At 42.3% G+C, this 13,275-nt stretch overlaps 1 protein-coding gene across 3 annotated transcripts in view; it reads right to left on the reverse strand.

Moving 5' to 3' along the window:
• The window catches only part of SLAIN2 (SLAIN motif family member 2), a 76,514-nt gene extending 63,513 nt beyond the window's left edge, over nucleotides 1-13,001 (reverse strand). The window contains exon 1 of one of the 3 annotated variants that reach the window (XM_026016502.2): nucleotides 12,360-13,001. In XM_026016502.2, the coding sequence (XP_025872287.1) occupies nucleotides 12,360-12,748 (389 nt within the window). In that variant the 5' untranslated portion in view covers nucleotides 12,749-13,001. The remainder of the gene's footprint in view (nucleotides 1-12,359) is intronic. The other 2 variants (XM_026016503.2, XM_072749046.1) reach the window with 2 other exon arrangements.
• Between the last annotated feature and the right edge of the window lie 274 nt (nucleotides 13,002-13,275).

The raw sequence follows: 13,275 nt of genomic DNA on the forward strand, positions 1-13,275 counted from the left end.
AAGAGTTGGATTCTTAAGCAACTGTACCACTTAGGAGCCCCATAAATAGGATTTTTTAAATTATAAAAGCAATTTGAGCACTTGGGTGGCTCAATGGTTGGCTGTCTGCCTTCAGCTCAGGTCATGATCCCCAGAGTCCTGGGATCAAGTCCCACATCAGGCTCCCTGCAAGGAGCCTGCTTATCCCTTCTGCCTATCTCCCTGCCTCTGCCTCTCTTTCTGTGTCTCTCATGAAAAAATAAAATCTTAAAAAAAAAAAAAAAAAAAAGCAATTTGTGTTCATAACAGGAAATTTAGAAATGACAAAAAGTACAAAAGTTTAAAACAAAGTGCATCTGTTATTCTACCAAAGAGACACTGTATTTTAATTTTAAAGCTGATTTTTTAAAAAAAAAGATTTTATTTATGCATGCGAGATAGAGAAAGAGGCCAAGACAAAGGCAGAGGGAGAAGCAGGCTCTCTGCAGGGAGCCAGATGCAGGACTCGATCTGGGACCCGGGATCATGCCTTGAGCTGAAGGCAGACGCTCAACCAGTGAGCCACCCAGGTGTCCCTTAAAGCTGATTTTTAATATAAGGCACTGTATCTATATAGTATTTTCTTAAGTCTTCATGAGAAAGTATAGATTCAGTATTGCCAATATTCAGAATGTGTGGGAAACTCATCTCAACTAGCCTATGGCTCATCAAATTAGGCAAGAAATTTGGTCTCATAATTTTCCAGCTTCACCTCATTTCAGCCTAACATCACTGACAACCAGATTGATTCAACATAATTTAATGTAACTGAAGTCTTACTACATACAAGATACTGATAGCCTGTTCAGACACATGAAGATGAATATGATATGGTCTCTCTGCTTAAACTGCTCACAATCTAGACTCAGAGACCAAAGTACAGGGCTGTCCTGTTATATACTTAAAAATGGTGTATAAACAGTGATAGGTAATATTGCAAAGGAAGTAAACCAAGTAGGATATTTAGAATTTCACACACAACAAAAAATTGCTCTGTTGCAGAATGAACATGCATGCCACCAGGCATAAATGTCTATGAAGTGTGCTGACAAAAGTAAAAATAAGAAAAAGGAGAATTGGAATTGGGACTGCTCAGGACTTTAAATATCCTGCTAATCATTTTTATTCATGTGCATAATAATTACTTTAGTTTTCAAAACTCATACCCACCCTCACGAAGAAAAGAATCTTCCATTACGGAAGATATCCAAAGAAATGTGCCATACACACACACACACACACACACACACACACACACATATAAAATTCTAGGGGCACCTGGGTGGCACAGTTGGTTGGGCGTCCAACTCCTGGTTTCAGCTCAGGTTGTGATCTCGGGGTGGTGAGGTTAAGCCCTGCATTAGGTTTGAGTTTAGCTTGAGTCTGCTAAAGTTTCTCTCTCTTTCCTTCTGCCCTTTCCCAAGCTTGCTCATCCTAAAATGAATAAATCTTTTTTTTTTTTTTTAAATCTAAGATGCTCCCATTGCTCAAGATCTCTTCCACATTTAAGTTTAGCACTTTGTCTTGAAGGTATTTTATACTCTGCAATATTTTAATAGACTGCAATACTCTAATCACAGGAAGAGAGTTAAAAGACCACTCAGAGGTAACCTAATTCAACTAATTTTTACCTCTTTGTAACATCCTTTGTCACAGGACTATTCAACAGTTTTCACTGCTAAGTATTACATTTTTTTTAAGCTTTTACTTTTTTAATGTAATCTATTCCCAATGTGGGCCTTGAACTCATGACCCCAGGATCAAGAGTCATATGCTCTACTAACTGAGCCAGCCAAGTGCCCCTGAAGGTTACTTACACTTTTTAAAGACAGTCCACACCATCTAGAAACTCTATTAGAAAATCCTACCTTATATCAATTAAAAATCTACCTGTCTCTAACTTATACCTAATCTAATCTAATAATGATTAGATCTAATAATGATCTCCAGAGTTATATAGAATAAGTCTAATAATTATTCTCCTTCAAATATTTAAAAAACATTCTCTTCTGAAAGCTAAATACCCATAGGTTAAATAAACCAAGATCAAATGTTTTTCATGAGACAGGATTTTCATGCTTAGCATGAATCTCTATTCACTGTATTAGTGATGTGACTTTGAGTTTAACTTCATTACCTGCAAATTGAGGATAACAGGACACATGCTATAACATAGATGAACTCTGAAGACACAATACTAAATGAAACAAGGCAGACAGAAAAGGGCAACTACTTTATGATTTTACTTATATAAGGTACCTAGAGTAGTCAAATCCACAGACAAAGAAAGGAGAATGATAGTTCCCAAGGGCCGGGGGCAAGGGGAATGAAGAGTTATTGTTTATACAGCGTATCAACAGGGAAAGATAAAAACTTCTGGTGATGAATGTATAACAATCAGCATATATGCCACTGTACTGTATGTACACTTAAAATGGTTAAAATGGCAATTTTTTGTTTTGTATATGTCACCACAATAAAAAATGTAGATAATAACTTAAAATTGTGATTAAATGATTTGCCATGCAAATAATGCCTTATACAATACTTTGTATATAGAACATAATTAAACAGTAGTGATGGTAGTATATTTTACCAATCAATTATGTGGTCCTAAAAAAAAAAAAAAAATTATGTGGTCCTTCTTGGCCAAATTCCATTTTTTAAGAAAGCAAGAACCTGCATTATCATGTTTCTCAGTGTCCCCGATGTTACGCTGTTCACACATAAGGGTTCCAAGTATTTGTTCTATTAATAAAAAAATTTTTAAGTCACATTACTATAACTGGAAAACCACTAAGAAGGGAATAAAATGCTCATCTAGATGTATAATTCATTTACAACACACACACACACACGAGCCATGTTAAAGTCAACATCTCCTTCGTACAGAAAAATCTAGAAAACAAACTTCAAGATATTAATCAACAAATAACTGCCAAACCATTCAGATAAGTAGTGATAATTGTACAAATCAAACTGCTTTATTAATCTAGGCTTAGCAAATAAAATTACAGGTAAATTCAACCAATGGTCTCCCATGAAAAGCATACATAAAACAAAGAGGTCATGTAATAAAGTTCATTCTTAGATGTGAAGGTCTATTAGTGAAAAAAAAAGTAAAAACCACATGCTATCTACCTCTAAGAGAAGTCTATCAATAAAACTGATTGATAAGAAGTCAGACTGAATTTAACATGTCTTCATAAACTTAAGAGAAAACGGATTTAAAGTAAAATGGATTTAACAAGATATGAAGAACTTATTCGATTTCCAATCTCAAACTTTTGCAGGGCAGGGGGGAGTGGAATGGCAGAGGGAGAGAAAGACTCTAAAGCCGGCTCTCCATCCAGCGTGGAACCCCACATGGGGCTCGATCTCACAACCCTGAGATCATGACCTGAGCTGAAATCGAAAGTTGGACACTTAACTCACTGAGCCTCCCAGGGGTCCCTCAAACATTTTTAAGAAGAAATAACCACCTCACCAGTTTGAATATTAAACTGCTTAAAACAAGAGGTATGAACACCTGTTCTCAAAGTCTATTTTTAATTTCATTTTTTTTATGATTTCATGTTCTGCAAAACTTCCTAGGGGCCCTGCCAAGAGCCTGACAATTCATTATCAATTTTTCCTAACATCTCTATTTTCAATCTGTTCTCTCTACTACAGATACAGGGTAAGATTTATTTCAACAATAATCTCTAGAAGAAAAAAAGGAAAAAATAAAATGACAAACTCCTAGATACTAACAACTAATGTCAACTAACAAATACTGATTAGGTAATGCAGTCTTTATGAATATATATACAATATTAAACTCTCTCAAAAGTGCAGCAGAGTAGATGAATAAACAATGTAAAACTCATTTAGAAAAGTATTTCACGTATACACTCCCCTTTTGCCCACATGGTGCAGCTGCTATGGAAAACAGTATGGTGGCTCCTCAAAATATTAGACACAGAAATGGGGCAGCCCGGGTGGCTCAGCAGTTTACCTCAGTGCCACCTTCAGCCCAGGGCCTAATCCTGGAGACCCGGAATCGAGTCCCACATCACGCTCCCTGCATGGAGCCTGCTTCTCCCTCTGCCTATGTCTCTCCCTCTCTCTCATGAATAAATAAAATCTTAAAAACAAATAAAAATAAAAAGCAAAAAAACCCTACAGAATTACCATTTGATCTAGCAATTCCACTTCTGGGTACATACTCAAAAAAAGTGAAAGGATTTGAGCAGATATTTGCACACTCATGCTCACAGCAGCATTATTCACAACAGCCAAGAGATGGAGACAACCCAAACGTCCACTGACAGATGAATGGATAAATAAAACATGGTGTATATATAGAATATTATTCAGTCATAAAAAAAAGAACCACATCACATGCTACACATGAATGAACCCCAAGGACATATGCTAAGTGTAATAGGCTAGCAATAAAAAGATAAATACTATATGATTCCACTTATGAGGCATCCAATCTCATAGAAACAAACTAAAATGATGGTTGCCAGGAGCTGGGGGAAGGGGAGGCTACGAGTTCCTATTCTGTGGGTGCAGAGTTTCAGTCATGCAGGATGGAAGGGTTCAGGGAATCTCTTGCACAGTGAGAATGTGGTTGATGATAATGAACTATATACTTGGAAACTGATGCCTGACTTTTGTGGGGGGTTTTTGACACAAAAAATAGAAAATACATATAAATTCTATATTTAAATATGAAAATCATATGCATCACACAATCTCAGGTTTGGGATAGAAAGATTTAAGTGTTGCTTTCTCTTGCCCACTGAGGATTATAAGACTAGATAAAGCTTTAGAGACACCCCCCACCATCAAAAGGAAGGAAATTCTGAGACATTTTATAACATGAATGAACCTTGAAACTTGATATTATGTATATTTTACCATGATTTTAAAAAATGGATCAAAGACCTAAATATAAGATTATAAACCTTTTAGAAGAAAAGATAGGAATAAATCTTGTGATCTTGGATAGGTACAGGTTTCTTAGACATGAAATAGAAAACACAAGCAAGAATAAGACTTCATAATATTAAAAACTGTTTCAAAGGACTCCACCAAGAAAATGAAAAAACAGAGAATGAAAGAAAATATCTGTAAATCACGTATTTCATAAAGGATTAGTATCCAGCATATATAAAGAACCCTTACAACTTACTATAAAGACAAGTAACAATTAAAAACGGGTAAATGGTTTAAATAGACATTTCTCCAAAGATAGACAAATGGCCAATAAATAGCTAAAAACATGCTCAACACCATTAGTCATTAGGGAAATGCAAATTAGAATCACAATGAGATACAAGTAGAGTGGCTATATAACAAAAAAGACAATAACAAGTGTTGGAGAAAATGTGGTAAAATTGGAACCCTTGTCTATTGCTGATGGGAATGTAAAATAGTACAGCCATGGAAAAGAAAACAGTTTGGCAGTTTCTCAAAAAGCTAAACACAGAGTTACCATTTGACCTAGTAATTCCACTCCTTGGTATACACTCAAAAAAATGACCATATAAAAACCTGTAAATAGTCATAGCAGCATTTTTCATAGAAACCAAAAGGTGGAAAGAACCCAAATTCTCATCAACTGAGGGATGGAGAAAAAAAAAAGTGGTAATATTATTCAGGCAGAAAAAGGAATGAAAAAAAAAAAATGTTCTTATACATGCTACAACATGAACCTTGAAAACACTATGCTAAATGAAAGAAGCCAGACACAAAATGTCACGTATTACATAACTTCATTTATATGAAATGATCAGAATAGGCAGTTCCACACACACAAAAAGTATATAAGTGGAGGTGGAGTGAGCAGGAAATGGGAAGTGACTGATAATGAGTTTGGTGAGTTTTTTTTTTTGTTTGTTTTTGTTTTTAGCAGAGGAGTGGGAAGGGTACTAATGAAAATGTTCTGGATATAGATAGTGGTGACAGCGGCACAACTCTGAATATACTTTAAAAAAACCCCACTAAATCGCACACTTAAGGGCAAGTTTTATTGAATGTTTATTTTTATGGAGAAAATAAGTATTTATGAAGAAAAAAAGTATACTGAGGTCATTAGTATCAAAAAAGGGATAGACCATAATATGGGAGCAAAATATACAAAGATACTAAATGACAAAGAACGGGCAGAAATACTCATTAGCTTCTGTATTTCTGTCAATACTTTGTTCAAATGGAGAGACCGAATAAACACTCTCCAAAGGAAATAATTTCAAATGAGGCAAGGTGATAGACAGTAAGTCGGAATATAACCTAGAATATAGCTTGAAACAGGTTTAGCCCTACCCCTCCAGATAATGTAAAAGAATTGAAATGTTATCACTGAATTATTGTTGATTCAAAATATGTCAATCTAAAATAACATGTCAGGTCGAACAGATATTTTTCCAAAGAAGACATCCAGAAGGCTAACATACATGAAAAGAAGCTCAACATGACTCATTATCAGGGAAATACAAATCAAAACAAAATGAGATCCCACCTCACACCTGTCAGAATGGTTAGAGTTAACAACACAGGAAACGATAGGTGTTGGAGAGGACGCAGAGAAAGGGGAACCCTTACACTGTTGGTGGGAATGCAGACTGGTCAGCCACTCTGAAGAACAGTATGGAGGTTCCTCAAAAAGTTAAAATTAGAGCTACCATGTGATCCAACAATTGCACTACTAGGTATTTACCCAAAGGATACAAAAATACAGATTCAAAGGGGTACATGCACCCTGATGTTTAGAGCAGCATTATCAAAAACAGCCAAACTATAGACAGAGCCCATCCATCGAGTGATGGGTAAAGAAGATGCGACATACACACACACGATGGAATATTACTCAGCCATCAAAAAGAATGAAATCTTGTCATTTGCAATGATGTGGATGGAGCTAGAGTGTATTGTACTAAGTGAAATAAGTCAGAGAAAGGCAAATACTATATGATTTCACTTATATGTGAATTTTAAGACACAAGACAGATGGATATATGGGAGGGAGGAAAAGAGAGGGAAACAAACCACAGGAAGCTCTTACAATAGAGAACAACTGAAGGTTGATGGGAGGCGGCAGGTAGGGGATGGGCTAAATGGGTAATAGGTATTAAGGACAGCATTTGTGATGAACAGTCGTGTTTTATGTAAGTGATGAATCACTGAATTCTACTCCTGAAACCAATAGTGCACTGTCCGTTAACTAAAATTTAAATAAAAATTTAAAAAATAATAAAATAACATGTCAAAGTCAAAGTGTAGGTAAAAGGAAATATAATTTCCAAAGAAAAAAATAAGTGGGTCTAGAATTTCCAGACCAAACTTATTTCTTGCAAAATTCAAAACTGAATTAAGCAAAATATGTGGTTTTTTTTCTTTTTAAAGATTGATTGATTGATTTATGATAGACATAGAGAGGGAGAGGCAGAGACGCAGGAGGAGGGAGAAGCAGGCTCCATGCTGGGAGCCCAACGTGGGACTCGATCCTGGGACTCCAGAATCGCGCCCTGGGCCAAAGGCAGGTGCTAAACCACTGAGCCACCCAGGGATCCCCTAAGCAAAATATTTGTAAAGTTAGAAAAGGAAAAAGCCGGAGGATTCACTATGAACAAGTCAAACCAAATAAAATGCAATTTCTCTTTTGATAGGTTTACTTCATTGCAGGTAAGACCCTGTAGGCACAGTATAGCTTAGTTACAGCAAATGATTTGGCAAAATCTTTCATAATATCCATACACAATGGCATATGGGCTTGATAATAACAAGTGGAACAGTTACTGAACAACCACAATGTGTACTGACTAATAGACTGATGTTAATCTGGAGGGATTCTAGCTGAATGCACATTTCAGAGCCCTTCACTCTGGTCATTTTAACATTTTTAACAACAACTTAAATGAAGATGCATTATACGAAATACGAAAATGACAAAAAATGTCTAACTCAAGACTAACAAATGAAATATAAAAACCTAATTTAAGTATAAAAGCCTATTTCATAAATATATGTAGAGAGAGAGAGAGAGAGAAGCCTAAAGAATAGAATTCATTACACAAAAACAGGTTTAGGGAGACTTAGTTTAACAACTTATGTATAAAAGATACTGAGTGTAACAGATACTACTGGATCATATTAAACTTAAACAGAAACCAAAACTGTTAATGAAATATTTGGTTTCAAAAATAACAACATTTATCTCACACAAGGTGTATCCACCAATATGCTATCTGGTCAAGTAACTTCTAAAACGCTAAGTACAAGGGTACCTGGCTGGCTCAGGCAGTACAGCATACAACTCTAGATCTCAGGATTGTAAATTCAAGCTCCATAGTGTGTACAGAGATTTAAAAAAAGTAAAATCTTAAAAAAAAAAAAAAAACCCGCTGAGTACAGTTCTGAGTACCATGTTTAATGACAATGAACAACTCTTAGAATTAAGAAAAAAAAAAATGATCCTGATTGAAAGATTAGAAAATTATATTATCTTAGGAAAGATGAAATAAATTGGGACTGTTTTACTCTGCAGAAGAGATGAGAATGCTCAGTGTGTATGGGTTGGGCAGAAGAGGTCAGCAAGATCATGATAGTAGCCTTCAAATACTTTGAGGGGCCATTCACGTGGAAAAGGGATTAAACTTGGAAAAAGCAAAATACAGGGGGAACAGCATAGGCTTTGATGTCAAAAAGTCTAGATTCAAATCCAGACTTCATCATTTACTGTGTGTTATTTGATGCTTGAAAGATCATGTTTCCTTACCTAGAAAATTATACCTGACTCACAAATGGATGAAAATCAAATGCAAAAATGTTTACAACCTACCTGGGAGAGCCCAATACACTGTGATGTACAATGATGTTGCTTTCTCTAGACTTTTCTAAATTATTCTAGAATAGTGATTTCCAAACCTCAGACACAACCCATTAATGGGTCACAAAATCAGCTGAATGGGTAACTAGCATTTCCCCCCTAAAGAAACAAAATATTAGAGCTTACCACACATACCAAAAGTAACTAGTTTTGTGAAACATTTGTTTCAATTATACATATACAGGTCTAATAGGCTATGATCTAAAATGCATTTATTATGGAGGATCCAAAATAAATAAATAAACCCACAAAAAGGCTGTGAAAGCCAGTGCTTAGAAGTAGTGTTTCCAAGTGTGTTCTGTAGGTACTAGTTCCTTGGAAGCTCAAAAACGTTAACCACTTAGAAATTTACTATACTCAACATACAATTTGCATATCAAACAAATCCAGTATTAAAGAAACCTGTTTATTTTTGTTAGATCTTGTTTTTCTCACATATATTTAACCTCGACCCACCATTATTTTTCACACAGTATCTATTAACATCTCCAGAACCATTATTTTATAGTATATACTTGGGGGAAAACATTACTCTAGATGAAAAAGAAGGTACAATAGGTGTAAATTACAGAAAGTAGATTTTTTTGTGTGCTAAGAAAAAATTCTTGATTCTTTGAAATCTTCCTCTCCCTTGCCACTAACACCCACCTCTTCCCAGTTGTACTCCAAAAACATACTTTAAAGCACTTTAAACGATTTATAAAATTTTCAATTCACACAAATCTTTTTAGAAAAAGGACAGGATCAAGATATGGAGCCAGGATCAAAAGAGTAAACAGGAAGCGGCTCGTCAAAAGTAAACTCCTGCATAGTATTTAAGACTTGCTTTACCCTGGGATGCCTGGGTGGCTCAGTAGTTGAGAGCCTCCCTTCCGCCCAGGGCGTGATCCTGGAGTCCCAGAATCAGAGTCCCTCATTGGGCTCCCTGCATGGAGCCGCCTTCTCTCTCTGCCTGTGTCTCATGAATAAATAAAATCTTAAAAAAAAAAGAAAAAAGAAAAAAGAAAAAAGAAAAAAAAAAAAAAGACTTGCTTTACCTGAACTCTATGCTCAGAAACCAAAGCAGCAAAATATGTATTCAGCTTCCCCAAGTGGAGTCAATGTGTTCCAATAATACATAATCTAAAATGGGCTCATGAGTGCAGCTAATCCTCATTATTAAGAGCATCATTATCATCACTTGGAAGAGGCATGTGATGATACTTAAGTGATTCTGGATTCTTTTAAAGTGTACACACACCCAAGATTCCTTTGGGAGGACGTGATCTCACACTAATATGAAAAACTGTCACTACCATAGACAGCTCTAATAATACTTCGTATTACTTGGAAATAAAATAACAGCTTGATATCATATATTCGTGTATCTCTGTAATTCAAACCTTCCTAATTGGGAGTTACACATATCTGACTCTGCTCCAGCAGTTGTCACAGCATAAAGGCCCTTCCCACTCTTTCCCCATCTCCAGGCTCCTAATCCACCTCTCCTCCCAAGTTTGCCTCAGCTACTCTGAACCATTATTTTCTTCCCAATTTCTAAGCATTATCAGTACTTTTGTTCTTCTTGTTTTGTTTTTCTTTTTTTTTGGGGGGGGGGGGCAATTCATTGTATATGTCCTAGCCATTTAACTGCATAAAACTTGGCTCTGGAGACTGTAACTGTCTTGATGAACAAGGATCAACATGTTACAAATCTTTAGACTTTCCTACAAGAGCCTGTAAGAGCTTACTGAATATTTCATGATTTAAATAACTATGCTTAAGAGTAACTGGTTAGTTTTGGAGAGTTTACTATGTGCCAGAGCCGGTGCTAAAAGCACAGATGGATTATCTCGTGTAATCTTCACAACTCCAGGCGGGTAAGAACTATTATTTTCTTCATCAAACCGAGGAAGAAAGTGAAGCTCAGAGTAACCTGCCCAAGGTCATGCAGCTCGTGTGGCAGAGCCGGGGCCTGGATCCAGGCAAAAGTCTTGACTATCTCGGTGACCGTAAAGCCGCACCTCTGCGATATCAGAGCCCATGAAGAATCCCCACGCCGCTGGGTTAAAAGTTCCGATTTCAACAAACAAGCTGACACGTTTTAGCTACAAATCGGGACTTTAGAAGAGGACAAATTAAGACAATTTCTCATATACACCTTTCTGGGGTTGCGACAAAACGAGGGAGCATGCCCTCCTGTGACTTTTCTCTTTATGTAGGTGGTTTTGCGGTACAGGTCACAATTCCACCAAGAAGTAGCTCACCACGATACGACTTTGGTTTCTCTTTTTAAACAGGGCTCCCTTTTCTCCGGGCCCCTAGGATGACATGGAAATTAAGGATGGATGGGATAGATCACTGTCACTCCGCAGCTCCAGAAAAACAAAACAAAACAAAACAAAACAAAACAAAACAAAACAAAACCAGACAGACCCAATTCTTGTTTAAAAAAGAAGAGCCAGGCTCTTGTTCCACCCCCGACTTCCCCACACAAAGCGGTGCCATCCTCTGCCCTCTTCGCACAAAGCGAGCTTCACCCCGCCACCCCCAAGGGGAGCGCGGATCACACGGTCCCCCGCCGCGGCCCCCGCCGCATCACCTCCCACTGGGTCCAAACCTCCGACCACCGCAACGGGCCACTCTGGTCGGCTCCCCACGCCCGGTAGCACCCCCCTCCGACACCCAGGATGCTCAGGCCACCCTCCGAACGCACGCCAGTCATCTCACACAAAGCGAGATCCCCCTTCCTTACAAAGCGCTCTCCCTCCGCCGACTCCGCGGGCGGCGCCGGACCGCAGACCCCGGACACGGCCCGACACGCGCAGGCCCAGAGCCCGGGTGGCTGCTCCTGCACCCTCGGAGCCCCAACCCCGCGGACCTTCCCGCAGACCTAAAGCAAGAACCACCCTCCAACTCCCCCCCCCCATGCCCCGGTCCGGGTCGGAGGGCCGGTCCCGCTGCACCGCGCGAGGCGCCCAGGAGGCAGGGGGCCCGTCCCCGCCCCGGTCCGGGTCGGTGGGTCGGTCCCGCTGCACCGCGCGAGGTGCCCAGGAGGCAGGGGCCCTCGGAAGGCGCTCCCCCGCCCTCCCAGCCCGCCCCGGCCCCGGTCTGGGCCGGAGGGCCGATCCGGCTGCACCGCGCGAGATGCCCAGGAGGCAGGGGACCCCTCGAAGGAGCTCCCCCCCCCCAACCCCCCCCACCCGCCGAGCCCCGGCCCAGGTCGGAGGGCCGGTCCCGCTGCACCGAGGGAGGTGCCCAGGGGCAGGGGCCCGTGCCCGCTCAGCCCCGGCCGGAGGGCCGATCCGGCTGCACCGCGCGAGGCGCCCAGGAGGCAGGGGGCCCCTCGAAGGAGCTGCCCCCAACCCCCCCAACCCCCCTCCCGCCCAGCCCGGGTCGGAGGGCCGATCCCGCTGCACCGAGCCAGGCACCCGGGAGGCAGGGGCCCGTCCCCGCCCAGCCCGGCCCGGCGGCCCGCGCTCACCAGCTCTCCTCCTCCTCCTCCCAGCCCGACAGCCGCTCCAGCTCGTCGGGCCGCAGCGGCTCCACCTCGTCCAGCAAGCCGCCCTCGCCCGCGGCCAGCAGGGAGGCGGCGTCCCGCAGCTCGTCGCTGCTCGTCCGCCTGGGGCCCGAGCCCACCCCGCCGCCGGGCTTGGCGTGCAGGCCCGAGGGGAAGGCGCGGGGGGACGCGGCGCCGGAGCACGGGGCGGAGGCGGCGGCGCGGCCGGGACTGCCGGGCCCCAGGGAGCCGACGCCCTGCACGGCGCCCGAGCGGCTCCTCAGCTGCTCGTTCTGCTTCTCCAGCTTCTTCACCAGCTCCTGAAGCTTCCGCACCTCCTGGTCCGCGTTCACGTTGGAGTTAACGTCCTCCATCCCGGCCGCCGCCGGCCGCCCGCCCGGACTCACAGCGACACGGAGGGAGCGGGGGGGGGGCGTCGCCGCTCACTCTAGCCGAGGCGCCGGCATGCAGCAGGGCCAGGCCCCGCCGCCAGGGTCCCCCCGGCTCCGGTTCCCAAGCGCCGCTGGCCCCAGCCGAGCCGCCTCATCTGCGCCGGCTCCAGCGTTGGGGGAGGCGGCGCCAATATCCGGCCGCGGCCGCCATCTTCCCTCCGTCCCTCCGCCCCCCGCGGCCCGGCCCCGTCCGTGACCTCAGAGCGTCGGGGCTGGACGCGGCCGCCGGCGGGCGCTCACGGGACCGAGCGCCGAGCGCGGGGGCGTGGTCACGAGCGTGGGCGGGGCCACGGGAGTGGGCGGGGCCTCTGCCGGAAGGGGCGTGCCCTGAGCGCCGCGGAGGAGGGGCGCTGCCCGGCTGGCGGGGAGGGGCGATTCTGGCCGCAGGCGGGGCCGCTGCCGGGAGACGGGCTCGCGGCGGCGGGGGCGGGTGACGGCCTGGCTGCGCG

This window comes from Vulpes vulpes, chromosome 2, assembly GCF_048418805.1.
Source record: "Vulpes vulpes isolate BD-2025 chromosome 2, VulVul3, whole genome shotgun sequence".
NCBI lineage: Eukaryota > Metazoa > Chordata > Mammalia > Carnivora > Canidae > Vulpes > Vulpes vulpes.